The following is a 24,380-nucleotide window of genomic DNA, read 5'->3' as shown; positions in this document are numbered from 1 at the left end:
TCCTAAATGAAGTGTGACAACAAGTGTCCGGGCCAAAAAACAACAGTTTGGAACAATGTAAAATGGTCATTTTAGAGGCTTCAGGTCCCGATAGCCATCAATACATAAAGTCGTCTGGGAAAAAAAGGGAAAAAAGCTGGTGTCTGTGGCCCCTGCAGGACTGTAATAAACACAACCAATCATTTAGTCTGAATCAAATGACTGGTGGCTGGCATACCTGTACTTACAATCCTGTCTGCAAGATTTAGGTGAAAGGAATCTATGGGCAGAAATTGGATCTAAAATAATCCTCCTGATGTTTTCACTAGTTTTCATCTAAATTGTACTAATTGTTGTTGTCTTTACTCTAGAATGGCCCCAATATATTTAAATAACTTTATATTTACATCGGGAGCAGGTCCTCTCTACGGAGGTCGTCATGTATTTTACTTTAGTCCAAACTGAACATCTTTTGAGTTTTTATGAAGGCTGTTTGGACTGTTTGGATCGGAATTCTACACACTGAACCTTTAAGTGCAATGCGAATTAGAACATACAAAAGTCTAATAAAAATTGCGCCCCAGTAAAAGAAAGATGGGATCAACACCATGAGAAGAAAAGACACAATACCTGTGCACACCCCATATTGATGAAGAGAGGAGAACTTGATGAGTTTCTCTTCTTGTTTCTGGAGTTTTAATTGGATCACAGTGCTTCAGGGCGTATTTCAGGAAGCCACTCAGACAGTTTGAAGAACAGCTGGTACCAAGATCCTGGTTTTTTGTTAAGTGTTTGATTTGATGAAGGTCCCAGCGTTTGCACATTTACTTTTTTCGACAGGAGTCGTCTTCATCATATTCTTTTAAAAACAAAAGTAACTGTGAGTAACAACTAGCGACAAACCTTGTTCTTTTACTACTTCTGCTTCAACAACACACATTCTGATTGGTTTGATGTGTGCATGTTGGAAGCGAAACCTTTGAGAAGTCAGAAAAATAAAAGCTATAGGCGAAGTGAAAATTCTGTTGCCAATGTAGAAGCTGGCATTGACTGTATAAAGTTCGAAAAGTATTAATAACTTGTGGATTAATTGCACAAATAAATAAATAAATTGCCCAGTGTGCAAAGCCTTGAGACTGTTGGAAACGTTTATTACCCTCAGACAAAGCTAAGATAGCCTCCTCCCCATTTCCAGTAATTCAACTAAGCTAACAGCTGCAGTATTAACGCAGGACAGCTACGTCAGGACTGATAGTGATCTTATCTATATGCAAGAACATTTTTGTCCCAAATGTCAAAGTATTCCTTTAATGGTGTGAAACTTTCCTCTGAAACAATGTCCTGCTGGGCTGCACAGTTTTTAACTGGACACTTCTTAGCTGTGAAATGGATTTGATGAGACCTTTTTCATATGTTGAGTCACCGACCACATCTGTGAGTTCCTGAGTTCAAAGCAGAGAAAGTAGTTAGGCAGAGGCTGACTCGGTATGACTCCTGTATGAGCAAAACAGAGGCAAAAGAAATATATTAAATACCAACCATCTGGTTTGAAAACCTCAAAGTTAGAGGAAGTGATCTGGTAAAACAAATCTGACTCGGCGTCAGTCGCAGTTGAAACAACGCCTCAAGGTCAAACCGTTGGTTGCTTAACACTTCATCTGACTGGGATTTGCAAAATTTCATATTGCGTCTGGCAAATAGAGTGCACTGCTATGCATTCTGTAAGATGAAGTGATATGCTCTGGACAATCTAGAATTCTTCTAAATCCAGGGCCATAAAGGGGCCACAGTTTAGACAGAAGGGCCAATTACATGTCTAAAATTCATGTACATTTTCTGGTTTAGTAATCACAATATTTAATATTTTTTGAAAATTGTTCCTTCTTAGAAAATAAAAGTTCTTAACAAATTGTCAAATTTTCTTATTAGTACAGTTTTGAAAGTAAGTTTTTGGAGGGGGCACTCAGCTAGGGACAGTGCCCCCCCTGGCCCCACCCTTTGGATCCGCCCCTGCTCTAGAAGCAGCTCCTGAGCTTAATCAGGATGATGCATGAAAACTTACCAGTGTTGTTAGGAAGTTACAGGATGTAGAAGTGATTAAGCTACACCGATTACACCAGCTGAAAACAAAAGACTGCACAGTTCACTGGTTCTTCTCTAATAGAGCTTCATTTCCTTTTGAGTGAGGACTGCCTACTTTGGTTGAATTAATAAGCCTTGTCCTCATCTATTTAACGGGGAGCAAGCGGTGGCTCCGTGAAGACTCATGAGTGAAGAGAGGGGGATGGAAGAGAGGCAGGTGACGGCTACACACTGGACACTATACTTACTGGACATGTAATCACTGAATCACCAACACATGTAGTACTCACAGAAATACACACAGGTATGTCATTCTTCATCCGTCTTTAAGTCCCAGGACGAGTGCCCCTTGGGTTTGAGGTCCAAGCCCATTCTGACTTGAGCCACTTTCAAGGTCTGTTAAACTGGGTCCGGACATTCTTGCCTTTCATATGTCCAGTGTGCAGCAGGAGGTGGTATCAGATGCATTCAACAACAGGAAAATGTTGTGGATCATTCAGGCGGGGTGTGCAGGACATGCCGTATAAATTCTGCTGCAGAAGTCACGGGTTTTCGTTTACAGCACATCGACTCTGGCAACGGCCCTTATTACCAAAAAGCTCTAAAATCTTGTTGTCTCACCGACTTGACATCTTCGTCGGCATCTTCTTCACAGGACGCGTGCTGAAAGCAGCACAAAAGTTCTTCACAGTACACGTCCCGCATAGCAGACCAGTGTTGTACTGATTTGGCGGCTCCATGAGTTTTTGACCTTGAATTGTCTCAGGGACGCTCAGATATCATTTACAGAATGAACGTATTGTTTTCTTCTTTGCCTGCAGGTCACACAACTTATCATCCACAAACCTGTGTGGGCCTGAAGCACTTTTCTTCTTTATAGTCTGTGCAAACAACACATAAATAAGCTTATAAATGATTTATTCTCCCCTCGGGTTAAATATTCTCCAGTGAAATATAGTTTTTGTTTCAAACTATTGTCCTTTGAGATAAATTGCACAATTCACAGTCTAATTAAGCCTCTGCAACAATGCTGGGTTTGAGTATGAACAAATAAATAAAGAGGCGATTTTAGCTCCAAAGTTAGCATTTTATTGGATGGTTGGGGTCAGAGATGTATAATTTGTTTTTCCAGTACACATGTTATCCACAAGGCTGAAGTCCAAAACCTTTTCCAGTCTTAAAGCTGATTCATTAATTAATGTCTAGCATGTCATCCCACCCCCCCACACCCCCTTTTTGGTACAAATTCAACAGTTGTGCTGACAAGATCACTACTTTTCCATTTTTATCAGTGTTTTTTCCATGTTTTATACAAAAAAACTCTCTTAACTTCTACACATTTAATGTCACCCAGATTTTTTATTTTTTTTCGCTTTGTAAATAAATTTGGGAAACAACATTTTTCATTTTTCTTGATAAAAACATGCAAAAAACTTTGAATTTGTAGTCCAAATTATACATTTACAAGTTTGGAACTTTTTGCACTTCTTCATATACTACATCAAAAAGAAAATAGGAGATAAAGAAAAAAAAAACATTATGTACACACAACTTTTTACAGTGAAGTAAAACTTGAAAATATCAGATGATGACTAAGGCAAATGAAGTGTACATAGATTAGACCAGAACTGTTTTTTTTGTTGTTTTTGTAAAATACTACATCACCTCAAAAAAAGGAGAAAAAAAACCTGCTACAAAAGTATTATTCATAACTCCCTTTATTTGCAACCAGCTGCATAACTTTAATTTTTAGTGAAAAAGTCAAGAAGTCTAGCATTCTGTACAGTGCTGCTCTTAATTGTTTTTCTCTCCGTCCAACCTTACCGATGATCCTTCATTTTCTTTGCAGTCTATTTAAATAATCGTCAACAAGCAGGAGCATTGTGTAACCAAAGGAAAAAAGCATGTAGAAGCATACCAGAGTGTAACATACGTTTGAAATCACTCCAAAAGTCAGTACCATTAAAGCCTTGAACATAAAACTAATCATTTAGATCCAAAAAAAATGTACAAAAAGGCACATTATATCCCAGTGCTTCTGTACTGTGAAATTCAAGTGTAACTGAGCGCATTCAATACCAACAATCCGAGTGGTGACAGTCCATCTGTGCTCCCGACCACATCCTCCGTCACGGGACCACAGCCTATGCCTAAGCTTTCAACAAGCATATGTATGCGTAGACTACAACAATAAGCCTAGGTTGGTAGATTTTGAAATTTTTTCTGAATCATTGTTTATTTTTATTTTTTTTTGTTTCATTTCTGTCATAGTTCCGTCACTCTCTCGGTGGAATATCAGAAGCTGTAGATGTCCATCAACAGGAAATCATTCCTTCTCTTAATTTTTTTTTTCATCTTTTCATCCTTCAAGGAGCGGCTGCATGTCCTTAGTCATCACTTCCACCATACATGTCTGCCAGTTTTCTGAAGCGAGGGCCCCAGTCGTTGAGGTAATCGTAGTCCTGGTCGCCCCCGCTGCTGGAGGAGTTGAGGGAACTTAGGGAGCCGGCCGTGGAGCCACTGCCCTCGTAGTCGAACACTAGCAGGGAGTCGTAGGGAGGAGCGGTGGGGTCGTTGTCTGCTGCCTTGAGTCCCTGTACAGGAGGAAATAAAACCGTGGTTAGATGGAGAGATTAAGCTGCGAGCCGACACGGTCTGCAACGAGGAGCGAGCCATATGAGCGCGGCTCCCCGCCCCCCCACTGCTGCACACAAACAGGCTAATCTATCCTTAAAACCAGTCGGCGCTTCTGCCTCCACTTGTTCAGGAAATCAAGCTTTCGTGTTCCTGCGAGTTTCCTTTGTGTTTCTGTTGGTATTCTCCTGGTGTTTCTGGGATGTGGGATTATCCATGTTTTTGATCATAAACCAAGATTGAGTGTGACCAGCAGCCTCAGATGATTGGAATCATCCCCCCCCCCCCCCCCCACTGACCCTTGTGCTCAGCCTTCCCTCTCTTCTTCTTCAAGGCCCATGCAGAGATAGTACAACTCCAACACAATTGTTATCTATAATCTAAATAGCAATATCTCTAATATTTCACATTTATCTGACTCCTGCCTAAACAGTAAAAGAGAGTGAAAGACTCGACAGAGGCAACAATCAGGGGAGCATGTCGCAGGTGTGTCTCTGTGTTATCTTGAGGCTCATGGTGCTGGTTGGGAGGAGGGGGGTGGGGGGTATTTTGAAGATTGTGCTCGACACGCCCAGAGTCATCCTTACGGACTCTTATTGATTTCCAGACTAGTTCCTTAACGGGACTCTGGAGATTAACGGATCACTAATCGAGGAGTTGAGCTGTGTTCGGGCCATGAACCACTTTGGATCCACCCGACCCAACACCCAACGCCCAACATACAATAAATGAATTAACACAAGTGGAGCGACACAACACATAAGAGAGATGAGACATCAGCTCATCGGGAACTTGTCAAAGATTTATTGTTTCCTCTGCGCTGCCTTTACAGCACTGAAATGCTCTCAAATAAAAAAAGATGGATTGAATTTAACCGCTTGGGCACTTAGCGATTATTTTCCACTTGTTAGCTTTCATTAAGTATCGGCTCAGGGCTGTGGTGCTGATAATTTGGTGGGAAATATGACAGCTGGATTATTCATTACAATTGCAACCATAATCGCTCTGCTGGTTATAGCCCCCTTTAACTACAACCAAGACCCCACTGGCAGATTCATGAGGTTAGTCAATCACAGAACTCTGCTTCATAGTTTCACTATAACTGAGTCACCGGCTGTGCAAGAGACAATCGCAACTTCTTAAGAGCTGAACTTTTTTTGGGTTGCTGTTTCCCACAGTTAACAAAAGATGCGTAATCGAACCTGCTGGTATTTCTATGCACACACAACTGGCCGAGGCAGAAGTGAGGCCCTGCAAAATGCTGAAAGCAAATCACTTCAGTAATGTCTCCCCCTGTGGCATTGTGTCCACCTGTGGCCAACAGGGGTCATGTCGGTTTGGCGTTAATGTATTTAATGTTACCCCCCCTCTGTGGGAACAGACCAGGAGTTGACTAATAGACCTTTGTTTGTCTGACTGTGGGGTTAAAGCACTTATGCTAGCACTATGCTTAATTTTTTTTGTCCCTGTAATTTAATTAGGAGCCACAAGCTCCCGTGGGCGTGTACACATTTTGGGATGAAGATCAGACCCCCCGTCTCCCTCCCTCCCTTTATCCACTCGTCTCTGTCTCCCTGCTCCTCTGGCCGCTTGCCCTTATCAGTTAGGTCAGATTCCGGCTCCATGGGAGCACCGCAGCGACCATGACTGAGCTTTAGCGACAGTCAAATCTGGGACTAAAAAGCAGATCAACATTGCCTGGTTGCAGAGAGTGTTTTCTGGGTCAGGATGCTCAGACTTGAAAAGTCCCTGAGGTCTTGCGGGGATATTAAAAATCACAAGTTCTGTTGGAAGAGGGTGCGCATTGTCAAACTGCTCTTTATTGGACAGCGCAAAAAACATTGAATTTCACCTCATAGCTGCTGTTACGGCAACCGTGTTAGGTGTATACCCGACACATGGTGAGAGTCGAAAATGAGCGGCGGCTGAGTAAAGGGATCTGAGAGATAGACGGTTGGGGAGCAGAACTGAAAGGGCAAGTTCTAATCTAAAAACATGGGCACCATCCAAAAACTAGGAGAGAACTCCATTTGTAATGCTGTGAAACTCTTGTCTGTTGGAGCTTGTGAAAAATACATGACTGCTCTTTTCATTTTACATTCTCCCTTCATGCTGGAGTCAATGATGGCCTGAGGCAAAGGAGGGCACACTTTACAGTGCCATACGATGGAAAGTCACTCTATTGCTCCTCTCATCTCCTATTTCTACGCTGAACCGTCTATAACTCTATTTTGAGGGAAAGTGAAGGGAAAAACAATTATGTCTAAGTGAGTTAGCGTCATGTACTTTTCTTGCTTAGTACATGTCTATGTGCAATGAGAAAAGTTTCTGCTTTGTTCTGGGAAAAGATGAAAACAATTCTAATAATAATTGATTCGATTTAAAGTAAAGTTTTTTCTCTCTCTACAAGGCGCCGGTTTTTCTCCTTGATACTGAAACAAATTGTTTATTTAGATACAAATTTCTCATAAGAAAGTCATTCAACTTGAAAATGAAAAACTCAAAACCTTCTGACAGCACTGATCCTTTCATTTGATTTGATCTCAGTTTTCAATCAGTGTTTGATGGCTGGTGTGTTTTTTTACCTCATTGATGAAGTCTCCGATGTCTCCAGGGTGGGGTGCTGCTGACCTCATGGGATACTGTGGCTCGGGGTGGAGGGGTCTCTCGTCTAGACGGCGGATTCCCACCGGCTTGATGGCATCAGGCTCTATCGTGTCCGGCTGCTGGAGCTGACTGAGATCATAATCCTAGGAAACACACAGACAGATGGGAGTTAGCTGAGTGGTGCGACGAGACCCCTCAACTGAGTGTTATTATTTAAATAGGTAAACATTTCCGGCGCTGCAAGGAGGAAGTTCAACTAAGTCGAGGGAAGGTTTTTTGAGTTCAGAATGTGGCGAGGAGAGCTGAGGGAACACGAGGGAAACTTTAATCTTCTTGTCTGTGAAGCACAAGCCCAGGGACAATTTGACACATTAAAAGAGCCAGCACTGAGGGGGGGCAATGCTGAGGACCACATCATACGCTGCAGAGTGTTTGTACTTGTGCAGTGTGCTGCAGGAGGATGTGCAGGCGACTGTTTTGCTCTAATCAATGCCCAGACACGGGATGGTGGATATGCATAAGCCATTGCTAATCCTATTAACATTACCAAGGCAACCTGAATGGCTCGCAGTTTGTGCAAAGTCATGAACAGGGTAGGAGGAGGAGAGAAGAGCGGGGAGAGAAAAGGAGTTAGGGGAGAGACAGAGGCGCGCTGAGCTGAGCTGAATGTCTGGATGGTATCACAGTGACAGCAGATATGATAGAGAAAATGCCATTTGAGAATCAGGGTGTGTGCCTAATAAGCGTGCATGATGGATTGTCCCTCTTTAGAAGATTTTCAGTAATCCATCCATCTCTAATATCCCCCCTTCAAAATTGTCTTTGCTCAGCTGCACATGTACCTACACACACAGACTCGTGCACGCTCACTCCCAGGAAGGAATAAAGAAATATATAAAATGAAAAAAGGCTGCAAATACTCCGATGTAAAAATAAACGTGAGAATAAATTTAAAAAATATAAATAAAACCCTGTGATGATGCACAAACAGCCGAGATATACAAACACGGTGAAGCGAGCAGGCACTTGACAAACTCACTCAAATCCACACTAATAAGTATCATCTCAAATCTAAAAACAAGCACATTGATTATTCATGTGTAATTTGATTTCATGGGGGATGACAATCACCCTAGGGCCGTAGCGGCAGAAGAACAACGGTCATCACGCATCGCGCAGTAACGCCATCCATCATCTTTGGTCCATTTCCGTCTGCCTCCTGTTTGACCCTCGGTGAGGTTGCACACCGGAGGGGTCTAGAGTTGGTGACGGGAATTGCAACGGAACTATATAATGGCTGAACTAAGCGGGAAGGTCTAATGACATACCAGCCTCCTTCAGGGGATTGACTCCTCACTGTACACTGGCCGGGTGAAATGGCTGCCTCGGGCACTCATGACCCACATTCAAACATGGGAGACTGAACGTTGCTAAGCCTCATACACTTTATCTGTAGTGAGACACAGAGCCATTTAAAAAAGAGCTGAGTTTATTTATCGCCGTGTCACCAAAACCTCTTTTAAGAGATAAGGTTTCTTTTCACTTTATTTTCATAGTTTATTCCTACTGGTAATAATAACATTATACACAGTCATTTAATTGCTGGGACCTGGCGAAGCAGCAGCATCAAAAATAAAATGCAATAGGGCATGAAATATCATCAGTCATATGATCCCACACGTTTTAAACAAACGCTGGTTTATTAAGAGGAGGAAACCGAGAATAGGAAAACAGTTTGTTGTGTCCACTGCAGTTGATAAAACGACAAAACTAAGATAAAGGTAGGGTTGGTGAGTTGTGTTTTTTATCTTTTATGTTGAAATTCTTTTCACGGCCATATCACCATTAATAAATAGAGTAGCCTGAAAAGAAAGACCCTCTCAGGACTATAAAAACCACGGGCACTTTGGACCAAGAGAAACGATTGGTCAGCATTAGTGTACTTGTCACTATACATTGCCGGAGTCCTCAGGCAGAGAGAGACGTACACCGCTGAAGTAGAGGTGAAGGCCAGAAGTTAGTGAAGGAATCAAGGAAAAGTCGGCTCTGAGCAGTTGTCAGGCAATGCATGTTCTTGTGTTTTGTGGGTGTGGCTTTTAAAAGAGGGCGTGGGGTGTATCAGTTGTGGGTTTTCCAGGATTACCAACCCTAGCTTTAAGTTATGAACATGTACTGGTTTCCTTTGCAGTGGGAGGTAACTGCTAACATTTTTGTAACTCTCGCTCTTAATTTAACCTTAATATATTAGATGATATAGCAAAAGTGCTTTTAAAGAAAAGTTGAAAATTTTGGGTTACGTTACATACCAGCAGCCGTTACCTAAGCTTGGCTAAGCATAAAGGCTGGAAACAGTGGTACGGGGGGGGGGGAGTATTAAGTGTCTCATCTAACTCTCAACAAGAAAACAATTAAGCATATATACGATATTTAGTTACTTTACTCTCTTAATTCTGATTGCTTTATTTTCTTGTCCAGTTGAGTCTAGTAGTGGCAACGTTACCATGATCTCACAGCTTCCTTCCTTTTGTGTAGTGTAAGAGAGGTTCAGTTCCTCTGACATGAAACCCTTCTTCGTCTCTAGAGACAAATACATGAAGCACTTATACTCTCTGTATATAGCCAGGCTCCCAAAATTAACCTGCATCAAAATATTCTGAGGTCATATGAAGACGCACATGACTCATCTCTGCCTCACACTTTATCTTTTTCACCTGCGAACCTGTGCACGGCGACATCTCAATTTGCTTTTCCTTTCTGCATTATTTTTACCAAGTCCGCTGAGAGCAGTCAGATCAGCTGTCGCCGTTTGATAAAATGAGTGCGTCTCAAACCAATACAAACCACGGCGATGGTGGCAGCAACTAAAATCATATACTTCGAGAGCGCCCCAATGGTCTGACACTTCAATTTCCTCCCTGGCGGGAGATAGGGAGAACAGAGGTGGGCAGTATAAAGGCCACATCGCTGGGAAAGTCAGGTCCATTTTTTACCCAACGCTGACTCCCTCCAATTCTGCAGACAAGACCATTTTCTCCTGGCGCTCTGCCCTCCTCTGCGCCACTCAAAATGGAAGCTTGTTTTCCCTCAATAAATTGCTGCAGCCGTTCATTTCACCTTTGAGGAGACTTATATCAAGCAACACTTTCCTTCTCGACATGTTATGGCCCGCAAGTTTGTGCATTCTGTGCGTGAAAGTGACGATGTGAATACACAAGCGGGTGCGCTCCCTCTTGCCTAATCACTGGCAGATGTGTAATGGCTTTCCAGTCATATTGTTACCTTAGACAGAGCTTCATTATTGCACCACAGCAGATGTCTGTCTCCAAATGACATCAGCTTACCAATTACAAGTCTCAGAGGCTAATTTGGCATTGCACTGGGTCAGGCCACGGTCTCCTGCTCATTTCTGCTATACCTAAACCACTGGAGCACTTCAGCCAGCAACAAGAAAATAGCCCATTTGGTATATTACTGCCTTTGTGATGAAATGATTCCGTTATGCTAACAAGGGGTCATTAGGACAATTGAATTTTTGTCTGTATGCGCCTGATCAGTGTAAGGGGATACCGAGATATGACTTTATTGATGCCCAGAGCACTGCATTCCTATTCTAGTGAGTGTGTGAGTGTGAGTGTAAGTGTGTGTGTGAGTGTAAGTGTGTGTGAGAGTGTGTGTGAGAGTGTGAGTGTGTGTGTGTGTTTGGGTTGTGGAATGGGAACCAGTTCCAGTTGAGAAAACATGTCCAATATTACCAGAACAGTTTGCCTTATTGATCCCAGTTTTTTGATACCTAGCTCCTTTTTGGAAAAAAATAAGAAAAACAAAACCGTCTAACTCCTCATTGTGAATGGCTGCGGGGTAAATCTCAGAGCAGCATAATGACAATGAATAGCATTAAAAAAGAATGCATTCTAAGAGGGCAGTATGTATGCTTGCAGAACAAGACTAGGCTGTCCTTTTTGTCCGTATGCTGCTTCCGTTATACACAAACTCCTACTATGCTGCAAAGATGTGACCTGAATGTTTCTCCCTAACAAAGACCACACACTCGCCTCATGTCACCCTTTCAAAGAAATGTCACTCTCTACTGAGCGTCAGTTGGAAAACAGAAAAAAATCTTATTATGTTGAAATATCTAATATTTGTCCACAAATGTAAATATTTATTTCTTAATGAGTCAGACCGAAAGTTTAAGTTTATGTTTTATGACTAAGACTCAAAAACTTATCTGCTTCAGCAGGATTGTGAAAGTTTGATCAAGTTTGATTGGCAGTGGCCTGGCGAGTAAAAAGCAAACACCCACACAACTGTCGACAGATTCTGATTTAAATGTTAAATATCTTGACTGGAGCTCAGACGACTGAGACGTCTCTCTCTGAACCAACGTGACAAAGACAAAGCAGCACAGACAGACATCGTTCACTTCTTACTTTGCCAAAACAAAAAAATGCTTATATTGGGGGAGATGACGCAGAAAATATGTTTTCAACTTATTTAGACTTGATGCAACATATGCGTGTATTTACTGCGTGCTTCTCCCTTTAAAGCTGGATGAGACATATGAGTCTCATCCACAATGTCATTGGTGGAATACTGGCAGGAGAGTTGTAATGCATTATAGGAAATGTTTGTTTGTTAGCACTTAAAAGCAGTTTCAGACGATGGCTGAGGATCTAAGCGAGGGGAGTGATATTGAAGCAGATTACAGCAGTGTTTCATTGATGTAAATAACAATGAAGAAGGGTCTGACACAAATGGTCTTCCTGCTGACCTGTTAACCAATGCTTATCAGTGAGACATGTTTTAGGAGCAGCAAGACAAGGAGGAAGATAGAGATTGATCTGAGCAGGTTTTCCGGATTTGGTGTTTTGTTTTTTTTAATGGATTTGCTTTGTTTAAGGAAAAGGTAACGATTTACAATGCAAGCTAAATGTTTAAGCTATCAAATGCATTTGCAAACAATGCTTTATATTCGGAGGCTTATGGGTTAAAATAAGTCAAAGGTGTGTATGTTCATTGTGGGATTCTTACCTGATCCTCCTCTCCTCCACCTTCCTCATCATACTTGAGAATGTTGTCTCTCACATCGTCCTCGGGATCAATGAGCAGCTGCTTGGCCTGACGCTCTTTGTCACGGCGTTTCATCCACACAACGAACAGCAGCACGAGAACTGATGGACAGACACAGAGAGAGATCTCATATTACAAAACATAATAACTTACATATTTTCATACAAATGCAATCGGATCTGATGTTTTAGAGCTTGGACGGGGGCCTGATCAAGGCTATCTTTTTGGTAATCCTACAGTAATCTAGTCGTATCTCGGATAATGTTTAGCTGTCTTTATAATCCCTGTGTGTTTGTGTGTGTGTATGAATGTGTGATGTGCTGTTTGAGAGAGCCACTGAGACACTCACTGAGGAGGATGATGATACAGAGGAGGATGGATATGATGGCGCCTGTGCCCAGGCCGGCAGCCATGATGTGCTGCTGGTCGGTGCAGTCGCCATTGATGTCACACTGGCACACTTTGATCCGCAGGTAGGAGGTGTTGGACATGGGCAGGTTGCCTGAGTCTGTGATGATGATGGGGATCTCGTAGATGCCACTTTCAAGGAAGCCGATCTTCAGGCTCACCTGAGCGTAGTCACCTGAGAGAGAGAGAGAGAGAGAGGAAAGAAAATGAGAGTGAGCGAATGATCTTTGGTGGCTCCTTTTTAGAGACGATCAATACAAGGAGGTGAGTGTAGAGATTAAGCAAGTTGATGTGATTAAAAATAAAACAACGTCATGTTTCTGTGGCAGGTAAGTTTTTCAGAAGGGATTAAATGAAAACTGAATAGCCATTTGTGTAAACCATGTTCACAGTATGATTACACGGCACAAATATGCAGCGTAAATTCCTACCTGGAAGTTGCATCAGCATATCTAATCCAAAACACGGCCAGGATTCAGATTTGGAGCTTATAAATCTACTGAATACCTTTTGATAATGCTGCTTACGCTAAATTCCCAGCCGCCATAATCCAAATGCCGTTATCCTATTAAGATAGATGTATATTCACTGAATTTCAAATCACACTATCTAATAACAAACACACGACAGTTCTACCACTCGTGTATTTTTGCTTTAAATTAGCATAAACAATTAATGAGTGCTTGGTTAGGGTAACACATTTTAGCACTGTGCATTTCAGCTCTGTCTGACCCCTCTGCAGTGTGACAGTTATTTCTGAAGTGTTGCAAGCTTTAGTTATTGAAGAACAGACTGTAGAACATTATACATACTGCTACAGTTTACACTCTTCTTTGTAATTATGATATGCCACAGATTGGAATAAAAAGGCTGAAAAGGGTCATCTGCTCGCCTTTCATTTTTTCCCAGTAATGAATACAAATGGAGGCCATCGTCAAAGAAGATGAAGCAATGTCTTTGACAGGTTATTGAATGCATTTCACAGCCTCCTTGCTTTAAATGTACAGTATAATATAAATCTAATGAGTTGCTGATATGAAATTTGTGTGTCTTACCGCTGACTCTTGTGATGGTCCAGTTTCTCCGGACGTCAGAGGGCCTGTGGGCTAACTCAAAGGCGAACGGCCCCGCATTCGGGTTAAGGTCTCCGTCGAGGGCGGTGATGTTGATGGCATTTGGCTCTGGCTTTTCGCATATCTCCGCCTCCTGAGGGAACACCTTGGGAGCGTTGTCGTTGATATCCATCAGGTAGATCTGGAGAGTGCCTGTGCCACTTGCTGAAGGGACACCTGCATAGACCAACACATGCACACTTAGCTCATACATATCTATGAGGGGGATTTTTTTCTTTCATTTCATATGGATATGAATATATACTATTGGAATTCCAGCTCTCGTTTTGCACTCATAATGAACTCCACAGGACAAACAAAGTATGAAGTTTATCCTTCAGTCTAATGGTGAAAAAAACACACTCTAAACAGCTATTTACTCTAGTGGGAGAAGACCCATTCAAACTGCATACTGATCTGAGAATCTAATCTTGAGTGAGGAGGTAGACAGAAAGAGGGAGATATCAGAACATTTGGGTACTAAGTGTGTGTGTGTGGGTGTGTGAATGTGTGTGCCTAAAGAACGTCTTCCTGACGAAGGACACAGGACGGGAATACTAAAGCAGACAAACAGAGCCCACTGTCGCTCCTCTCAGGCTCCTCTATGTATTCACTCAGCTAAGAGGCTTTTTTACCATTCAGGCCACGCTCAAAGGAGCTAGTCATCCAATCCTGACCCATTAATGCTGAGAAACCTCTTTAGTGGTAGAGTTTTTAAGCCTATTGGCCTAAGCTATGCTCCGGAGAACAGGGTAAACCTGAACAGAGGTAAATCCCACCAGCGCGGGGAAGAGGTGAATACATCCACATGTTGGATGATGGTTCTGGGATTGCTAGCACATTAACCTTCAGCTAAGGTGGTCATCGTTCCGACAGGCCAAGTGGCTGGTAAGAGGTTGACCTTCAAGCATTGTGGTTGTCTTTGTGGCTGTAACTGAGGTAGTTATTTTTCTTCCCCCAACAATAACGGTGTGCTTGTGCTCTGGCTTTAGGTAAAACAGCACAGAGGTAGTCTGTGACCTTTGAGATGTAAGCTATATTAGACATCCGCTCGACTTCCTTTTGAAAAGGCAGCATTATCTCCTCCTGAATGCTCTGACAATAATGGCCAGGAATAGAGCACTCGTGTATCAGCCTAGCTAAAACACATAGACCATGTAGAAGGGATATCACAGGACATCAACAAGGTATTTTTGGCAACTGCAGTGCAACTTAAATGGTTACATACCATTGTCAGTGGCCAGGAACGTTGCATTGTACAAACTGTTCTTCACAAAGGGCGACTCTCGATCCAAAATGGCAATTGTTGTAATACGGCCGGTGTTGGGGTCAATCCTTAACCAGTTGGCTGGATCTGAGAGCTTGGAGTATCTGAGAAAAGAGAAGAAAAAGAGGGTTTTACTATAATTCATAATCCTTACTTTTCATTTGGGTGTGAGAGTGCGACAGATTAAAAAAAAATAATCTAGATGATGGATTTAGTGTCCATTGCCAGTTTGGCATCGCTTTCTTCCAAAAATGTTTTTTGTTTTTATTTATTTACAGCGAATGAATATTTTAGATTTCATACATTTTACATAATTATTCTAAAGTTTTGAGAGCAGCCTCTCGGGGGAGACCAAACTGGCTTGTACTTATCATTAGCTCCAACTAATTTGTAGGACAAACCGTGGAATTACAAAGCTAGCGTATTTCTCATGGACTGTTTTCAGACAGATAAACTCTTCTGTGGCCAAACAGCTGTGAGGCAAAACGCCTAATGATGAAAAAGAGAAAAATGGGGCTCGTTCAACGAGCATGAGATGGAGACGTGCTGGCTGCTTCGTGCTTTTTCAGCAGAGACGGTGGAGAAAACAGACAGGATGAAGAGTCTTTATCATGATAGTGTTATACGTAGGGCACTGCATGAACAGTAATGCACCCACTAAAAGTTTATATTTATATTTATATATTTGATTTAAACATCTGTCTTATCTTTAAGAGGGAACAAGTACAATGAAATAAGTGATGTTTCACAACGGAAAGTCGTAGTTACATTGTTTATATTTGATCCAGTTAGTTCTGGGTTCACATGAAATTTAGGGGAGTCATCAGCCATATGGGCTGCATTTACCTTTACTTCACACTGATTGGTTTGTAGAAGAACATATATCATTGTGGCTATTGTGTTTTTTGCCTTGTTTTGGCTTAGAGAAAATTTTGGCTTTCCCTCTAAAATGAATGGAGCGGTTAATTTCATTCATTTGTATTGCTATTTTAATATAAATATGGTTTTACTACCAGCAAAATAAACATCTTTGTGGTTCAACCATTATTATGTTGGAGGCAAAGAATGCAAACAATCCTACAAACTGCTTTTGCTTAGTTGTCTTCTTCAATTGATTAATGCTGTCTTATTAATAAATTGATCCAAAAGTCCAGACTATCCAAATAAATAATTTCACACTGCAAACAATCTGAACCATAGTTCAATTTAATCCTGACCAAATCAACCTCTTTTGTTCGGAATAAATGTTGGTCTTTTGATCTGAACAGTGCTCTGAGGCAACTTTCACATGTTATTTAGGTTCCATCCAAACTGAAAAGTTCGGCCCAAACAAGGAAGCCCAAAGTTAATTGATTTATTGTTTATTATTCATTTAAGTTTGCAATCTGTGGAGTGGACCTGATTACTTGAAGATGTGTAGTAAAATTCTTCTCCTTTTATGTTTTACTGCAAAACCAACCTGATGCTTTGCTGCATGAAGCGATCGGGATCCTGCGCAGTGAAGGTTGTCAGAGTCGACTCTGGCATCATTCCCTCTTCGAGCTTGGTCAGTTTGGGGTTGGGCTCAAAGTAGGGGCTCTCGTTGACATCTATCACTCTGATGGACACAGTGGCGGTGGACTGACGAGGAGAGTGGATGCCTCTGGCCAGAGGGACCTCGTTCCTCGCTTCCACTGTCAGCACATATGTCCTGCTGGTTTCATAGTCGATAGGCTGCAGAACAGGAAAAGAAAGAAAACGCTCAGAGTGAATCACACATCAAAATGCAGGATGGATCTAATCGCATTACACTTTTCCGTTACAAAGACTGGAAGCTGTTTCTTCCTCTGAAGAAAGTCAGATTAGATGAAGTGACTGTATCCTTTTGTGGTCAGTTGAAGGATACACACCATTAGAAGTGCTGATGTAAGAATTGTGCAACCAAGTAATGTAACCTGAATTTTAAACAGTTATTTTAGGTAAGGTTTACATAATGTCAATTTATTATAATTTCCACTTAATTTCCTCCACTGAGGAAGGTATGTTGTTGTCTGCATTTGTTTTGTTTTTTTTCATTGCAAGATTGGGCGTTTTTCACTTTTTAATTTTCTCAGAGACTAATTAACGGATCTTGATGAAAATCAAAAAAAAAAAAACAAGCATGTTTCGGGGGCAGATATTAATGAGAGTGTAACATTTGTTGCAGATCCAAATAAAAATTTGATGTATTGAATTTAAATGTGGTTTCATTAGAAGACATCGTTATGTGCTCTACTGAGTGCCATTCTAGTTCAAAATGAGAATTTCCTTTTAACACTGCTCTTACAGCACACTAAGTAATGTCAGTAAAACTTTTCAAAATCAACAAAACATCAGATTGTACCGACGTTTCATGAGTAGCCTTACATAAACTTCTTTGACTCTCTCAAACAACTTCAGCTGGACAGTTGAATTATTAATTTGTTCTCTTCATCAACAGGGAGCGACATTACATTTACAACCTCTTCACCTCTATCAATGTCAAAGTGCTTAAAATAACTTATGAGATGTTATAAATATATACTGACAGAGAATATTGCAGAGCCATACCTCTCAGTATAGCATTAATACATGTATGCAGGTCTGAGGGATTAAAGCAGTGGAGTAGGAGGAGGAGGCCTCACCTTGACGACCGTCACCAGGCCCTCGTTAGTGGTTGGATCAGTGGGCACAGAGAACCTGCCAGTGGGGTCGCCCCCGGTGATTTTGTAGACAGCATTCCAGGCCTGTGTGTTGGGCTGGTCCTTGTCAGTCACCGTCAGGTTGGCCACAATGACATTCACACGGTTTTCAGGCACCTCGCCGAAAAACTGCATGAATAAACCATGAACGTGCAGAACAGTGAGCTGTTAGTGATACTGCTGTGGCAGCAGAACGCACACCAGGCCCTTGCCTTACACAGCACAGCGGGACCATTCTTGAGTAAATAGACATCTAAGGTAACTTATCATGTCGTCATGGTCATCTCATCCCCTGTCCTCCCCTGATAGCACCAACAGGAGCATTACAAATTTCAGTGATTCGCAAACACAGTAAGTGCCCCTTTCACTCGGGCAGACGTCCACATAGTTGCATGTGTCAACATTTGTAGGGGAATACACTTTGCACATGGCTGTCTACTTGTATATCTGTATGGATTTCAAAATGCTGGGCAAGCAGAACTAGGTTAAGTGAGCAGAACTGATGGTTGAGTGCATATATCCACATTAGGTTGAAATGGAGGGATACTTGTGGTATTTTCCTTTCGCTAACATTACTGTGTTGTCTTACATATCAATTTCTTTCTTACCGTCTCAGCAGTAAACTCTGGTGGGTTGTCGTTAATGTCAGTGACTCTGATGACAGCCGTGGCTGTGTTGGAGAGGCCGTACATGGGGTTGCCCTCCATGTCAGTGGCCTGGATGATGAGTGTGTACTGGGGCACTTTCTGGAGGGGAAGGGAAGAGAAACAACAGGATTAAAACACAGTTTCTCTGTATAGGACCGGTGCAGCCATTTTTAAAGTTTACTGTGATGTTATTTTGAAAACCTTTGCTAATGAAAATGAGGACGGACAAATTATTAGAGACACCAATAATTATAATTCCGTTTTTTACAAACCTTCCACATACTACAAATGACCACAGGGTTAAATAAACACCTCTCTGAGTCAGTGTCAACATTATAAGCTCCACGAAGATTTATGTCTGGAATTACAGCACACTTTAGTCTCCCTGATAAACTGGTAACCCAGTGTGCATTATTATTTATGTTTTCAACTAAAAGGAAACAAATCTGACCTGGATAGGTTATTAATTATAATGACTGATGATGGCCTTTTATATAAATCTGATTTATTCCCTTTGGGGACGTTTGTGGGTGGATGTGTGAAACGCACACCTCTGCCACATACACACAAACATGAAGCTAACAAATGACTCTTTTCACATTAAAAGCCACTCAGGTGACGGACCAGTTGCTAGGTAATGAGAGCCGGGCAAATTACTTTCATGGTGGCAACTGGCAGACATAAAACTGCGCCCCCAGGGTGGAAGTGATTGAACAGCCACCTCGCCAGATTGCCCTCCCTAGGATTGCACCAACTGGCTCCAGCTTTCTATATTATTTTATTTATTTTCCCAAATAGCCGTACGATCCAATTAAATGAAAGAGAGGTCGCTTTTGCAGCACGGGGGAAGAGGCAAGAAAGAAAATGCGAGTAAAGCTTCTGCTTTAGAGGAAAAAAAAAAGGCTAGAATGAGGGAAGGGAAACATTTAGCTGCTCAGTGATGCACGCTGCCTCCTTGTAAGAGTAAATAAGTGTGAAAGAGCCAAGTCCATTTCTACTTCTCATTTAGTTGCTAATCTGCAAAATTCACTTTCACTTTGGCTCATTAGTTCTCAGACAGTCTGAATATTAGCAAAGATACTCAAGCTGTGTTTTGTCGTCATATAAAAAATGCACAGTGCATTTATGTAAATATGGAAAATGGATGTGCTGATCTACAACAGGCAGCAAATGCAAGACAGAAAAATTAATTGATACAATGGATGGCCTCGCTAAAGAAGGTTTCACTTCTTTTAATAATAAGTCTGCATTCATAAACACTAATAAAGAGTGGAGTGGTAACAACAACAGAGCATATGACATGAAGAGAAAGAAAGCTGACGTAAAGGAATGTAAAGAGAAAGAGAGAAAGAATTAGGGACAATAACAACCAGAAAGGTTAGAAAGAAACGGTGTGAGTCACCTCTCTGTCCAGGCCTGCCGCCACCGTAATGATGCCTCCTGTTTTGTTGTTGATGGTGAACATATTGGAGGTCGGACTCTCTGGATTCTGAGACAGGATCTTGTAGCGTAGCATCCCATTAGCGGTTTTGGGGTCGTCTTTGTCGACAGATGTTACTGTCATAACAAATGTTCCTGTGGGATAGAAAGACAGAGAAAACATGTAAATACAATGTTGCTTCCAATTATTACATTTTTTTTTGCAAGCATAATTTTTTACTGAGTATGTTGAAGTTATTTTGTAATTTAGACGTCAGATTGTTCTTGTGATCTTTTAAAACGCCTAGATTTTATACAGCAGAAGCAAAGTTAACAAAATGGCCACCCTAGGAGTGCCATCAATGCTGTTTGATCTGCTAATGCTGTGTCAACACGTGAAGGTGGAGGCTCAGACTGCAGCCAATCGTTTGCTCTTACTGTGCGGTGCCGTGCTCGGCTTTTGTGGTATACATTACCTGGCTTGGAACCCTCTGGAACACTGCCGTTCCAGATCTGATGGGTGAACTCGGGTCTGTTGTCGTTCATGTCGATCACATTGATCACAATGTCGATAGGGTTTTCTACCTGGTTGCCATTCAGGTCCACTGCATGAGCTCTCAGCTGGAGGAAAACACAAACACATCTGGAGTGTTAACTGTGCAAACAAATATACTGGGAGAAACCACTCACTGAACATCGCCCATTTAAATTCTGTGATAGTTAACCCCACAGAACATCATTAAAATATGTGCTGAATGTGGAAAGGAGCATGGGTTCAGAATACTCTTTATTCAAACCAGCTTGACCAAAAGAGTAATCTATTTTTAAAAAAAGTAAGATTTTCCTACATCTGGCTCTTGCATGTGAAGCAGAAAAGACAAACAGTGATTAGATTCAGTCTGATACCTGACAGAGTCGACAACAACACAAAAATTTTTGCTGCATTTTTATGTTTGTCTCTTGAAACAGATACACTCTGATTTTATTCACCACTGTTGCCTAACATGAGGTCAGCAATGATTCAGCTCTGTTTTACAAAAACAACTCTGATGTGCCGGATCTTTTTGCACTTCAAGGGTGTTTTTTTTCCTGCATAAGTGCAAGTTGAGGACTCATGCTCTGGAATAAATATAAGTAATATATTGAAAATCTACGGTATAAATCACATGCCAGTGCATGTTTAGCTTACGGTCTAGTTCCGGTGTATCAATGAATCTAGCGTCGCAGTGTCAAGTGCATGCTGCAAAATCTATTGAAGAAATTACAGGAAATAGACGGATGTTGGCGAACTTACATATCAGCGACATACTCGAGTAACATAATACTGAGCTGCGTCTGTACTTCTCTCCAGTTTACAGTTCACATCTGCCTTTATCTATGGAGCTTCTTTGTCTCGTGGCCTTCAAAGATCACTTAAGTAGTGTCTATTAAATAAATACATTGTATTATTTTATCTTAGCTACAACTGTGACATTTACCAGTTTATATTTATAATTAAAGCACAGGAATATATGGCTTTAAAATCCATGGAAGTGTAATGACAGTACCTCTAATGAATAAAGCAGCTCTAGAATCTCTAACTGAATTTCTCTTAATGTATCTAACACACACACACCCGCAAACACACATTCACACAAAAACATCATGTTAAATCCTTTAAATTCTCAGACGGATCAGTCAGATTTCCTGGGAGACCCTGGTCTTTATTGAATCTAAGAAGGCCATTTAAGCTACACATGACCCTTGAGCACATGCCAACTGGCAGGAATGTAAAACCCTGCCACAGAACACACATTTCTTTCAATAAACTAGGCAGGAAAAGATGCATATAGATGTATCATTACATGGAATATTTTAAAATTTAAAAGAAATTGTGTGTGACTAACGTGGAAATTGGAGATGTGTTCTCGATCCAGGGGCTTGTTGACTGACAGCTCTCCAGAGATGGGGTCGATGATGAAGATGCCGGTTGGGGGCTGGTCGGCTCCGGGGCCTGTCACACTGTATCTGAGGGAGCGGTTTTTGTCATGGTCCGACCGAATCTGTTTGAGATGAAGTTTTGTTAGTTAACACAGTCAGCAAATAAATCCTGAACAATAATAGATTTTGAGTTAATAAATAAATAAATAAATGTTTTGCTTTTACTACAACATGAAAACATTTTTTTTCAAATAATGATTAATTTAATTACTGACATAAAAATATACAATAAGCTCATAAGTGTATCACAGTTACATCTTTATTTTCTAATTATCAATTGATAATTGTTTTACTGTTTGAATTTCTTTTAATGATATAGATTGCTCTTTCTGATCATCAGTCAAAACCAATTATTTCAAACTTCTAATAATAATAAAGAAAAGCAAAAATGAAAATCTATCAATTAAATTATTTATTATAAATAAGCTGATAACTTCCCATAGATAGACTCATTTATCAGCTCATCATTTCAGCACTGGTTTAAAAGTAAGTAAAAGAGTGCATATTAAGAGTGTGTCTGTGTGAGTATTGAAGTTCTGTCTCTGCCGAGCTGTCTATCCTGTTTGCCATGTAAGCAGAGACCTTCTGCGCATACAGCCCAGATCCATGCTGAGCAAACAAAGAATTTCGTCATCCTGATAACATCCACCAAAGCCCAGGAACATCCCTTCTAATATGGCCGGATTTAATATAAAAACAGCATGTACAGGGAGTAGCACTCAATAAGGAAGTCAACTTAATTTGCTGAGAAGGGATGTACTTCTTCTTAGCCGTCCTTCATATTGCGTTTCCTGTCAGCCACCCACACATGGGCCTGACCAGAGAGTTGTTGTAAATGAACTGGGCCGTGTGCGTCCTTGAGCTAGGATAAAAGGTATACAATATCTGAACAGGCAACCAAGGAGTAGCTGCACTGGTGAGCACTTCAGATTTCTCTGTGCTTCTAAATAATATGTTACAGACTGGCCCCTGAAACAAGAGATAAATAATACAGTGTGAGAAAAGAGGCCCGACCTTTAGCAAAGTGCTGTAAATATGAAGCATATTGTTGAAGGCACAAGTCTCGTGTCTGTGACCCTGTGAGTGGGAACTCAGGGCAGCAGGGACCTACAACGTTGTCATACCCACCAAAAAGTGTTTTCTTTAAGAGCTGTGTGTGTGTGTGTGCGCTTGGACGAGCTACGTTACCCGGACAAGCTCTTGCGGAAAAGGCCCTCGTGAGTTCTCTGGGACATTGATTGGGGGGATGACCCAGTCTCTCTTCATGCGTTTGAGTTGGCTGTCCGTGTTTCGTGATGGAAATACTATTTCCTTCGGATCCTTGGACATGACTGGAGGGACAGCAACTTCCTGGACCTGTGAAAGGGAAATGATTTAGTTTGAGAGTTGGGCAGTGATCACATCTACACAGTAAAATACGAGTACGTGTATTTTTAGCCACGCTGGCGGCTCGGCTCTGTGGATGGCAAGGTTGGTCTGTCCACCACCCAAGTAGAAACTTTTAACAACTTTTGGATCGATCGTCGTTATGTTCAGTGGCAGGTAGTAAATTGTAGCATGTTGATGTGCCAGGGGCGGGTCCAGGGGGTACTGCTCCCTGCTGAAATCTGATTGGGCCCTGAGGTGCACAATGTGTTTGAGCAGGGAACAAATTTCTAAATATCTTTAATGATGTGTGGCTTTGCTCATAGCTACAGGGCTAACCATAAACAAGGCATGACTTAAATATGCACTTTACTGAATAAGGAATTGTGCATGGATGTTGGACATATTGTCCCCTCTGTGTACATTTTGGCCCCTTTATGGCCCCTGATTTAGAAAACTCCTAGATCTGCCACTGTGAAGTGCAACACTAAGATGCTAAACATCAGTGTGTTAGCATTGCCACTATGAGTGTTTGCATTTTGCTCAAATCCCCATTAAGTACATCCTCACAGAGCTGCTTGACTGTAGAGTCTCGCTATTGTGTTTGTGTGGTGGGAATAACAGGCTTTAATCCTGATCATGCAATCACAACAATCAACAGTAGCACATGTCAGTCCACTTCCTGCAGTGGCTATAGGCCTTCTCAGAATGCATGTGGTTGTAAAAGGATACATGCCTCCTTTCGTTTTGCAAAACTTTCAAATCCACCTTCCATGTGAGCAAGTTCAATCAAAAGACTGCAGCCTTTCTGAGATGCTCTGTGGCTTAAAAATATCAAAAGTAAAATACGTAAGGATATGCCTTGTAACACTTTGGTGTGGCCACCGCAGCAGCCGCACGGCACTGGCACTGGTTTTATTTTAAATGTCAGGCCTCTTCTTATGTGCTGATATAATGCACCCACACAGACAGCCCAGCTTACATAATGGATCTGCCATCCTCCCTCGGCTGTAATGAATGAGATTTGAAACAAAGGAGGATGGTACCTGCAAGCCAGACACTAAACACACAGATGGCTCAAATTGCCTATGCTGCTCCAGAGACTGGGAAG

At 41.5% G+C, this 24,380-nt stretch overlaps 1 protein-coding gene and 1 long non-coding RNA gene across 2 annotated transcripts in view; one reads left to right on the top strand and one right to left on the bottom strand.

Moving 5' to 3' along the window:
* Window positions 1-3,400: 3,400 nt before the first annotated feature.
* cdh2 (cadherin 2, type 1, N-cadherin (neuronal)) overlaps window positions 3,401-24,380 on the bottom strand; it is a 60,470-nt gene continuing 39,490 nt past the window's right edge. Inside the window, exons 4-16 of the mRNA XM_069511140.1 lie at window positions 23,093-23,260; window positions 21,811-21,966; window positions 20,401-20,545; window positions 19,908-20,080; window positions 18,467-18,604; window positions 17,802-17,987; window positions 16,619-16,872; window positions 15,121-15,263; window positions 13,836-14,069; window positions 12,722-12,955; window positions 12,334-12,473; window positions 7,281-7,445; window positions 3,401-4,655 (exon numbers count right to left, since the gene is read on the bottom strand). Of these exons, the coding sequence (XP_069367241.1) occupies window positions 4,449-4,655; window positions 7,281-7,445; window positions 12,334-12,473; window positions 12,722-12,955; window positions 13,836-14,069; window positions 15,121-15,263; window positions 16,619-16,872; window positions 17,802-17,987; window positions 18,467-18,604; window positions 19,908-20,080; window positions 20,401-20,545; window positions 21,811-21,966; window positions 23,093-23,260 (2,343 nt within the window). The 3' untranslated portion in view covers window positions 3,401-4,448. The remainder of the gene's footprint in view (window positions 4,656-7,280; window positions 7,446-12,333; window positions 12,474-12,721; window positions 12,956-13,835; window positions 14,070-15,120; window positions 15,264-16,618; window positions 16,873-17,801; window positions 17,988-18,466; window positions 18,605-19,907; window positions 20,081-20,400; window positions 20,546-21,810; window positions 21,967-23,092; window positions 23,261-24,380) is intronic.
* LOC138405077 (uncharacterized) overlaps window positions 14,675-24,380 on the top strand; it is a 65,448-nt gene continuing 55,742 nt past the window's right edge. The window contains exon 1 of the long non-coding RNA XR_011238756.1: window positions 14,675-14,780. This is a non-coding gene — a long non-coding RNA (uncharacterized lncRNA). The remainder of the gene's footprint in view (window positions 14,781-24,380) is intronic.

This window comes from Paralichthys olivaceus, chromosome 16 (genome assembly GCF_024713975.1).
Source record: "Paralichthys olivaceus isolate ysfri-2021 chromosome 16, ASM2471397v2, whole genome shotgun sequence".
Lineage (NCBI taxonomy): Eukaryota > Metazoa > Chordata > Actinopteri > Pleuronectiformes > Paralichthyidae > Paralichthys > Paralichthys olivaceus.
Note: the sequence above shows the minus strand (reverse complement) of the source record. Positions and strands in the feature narration are given on the sequence as shown.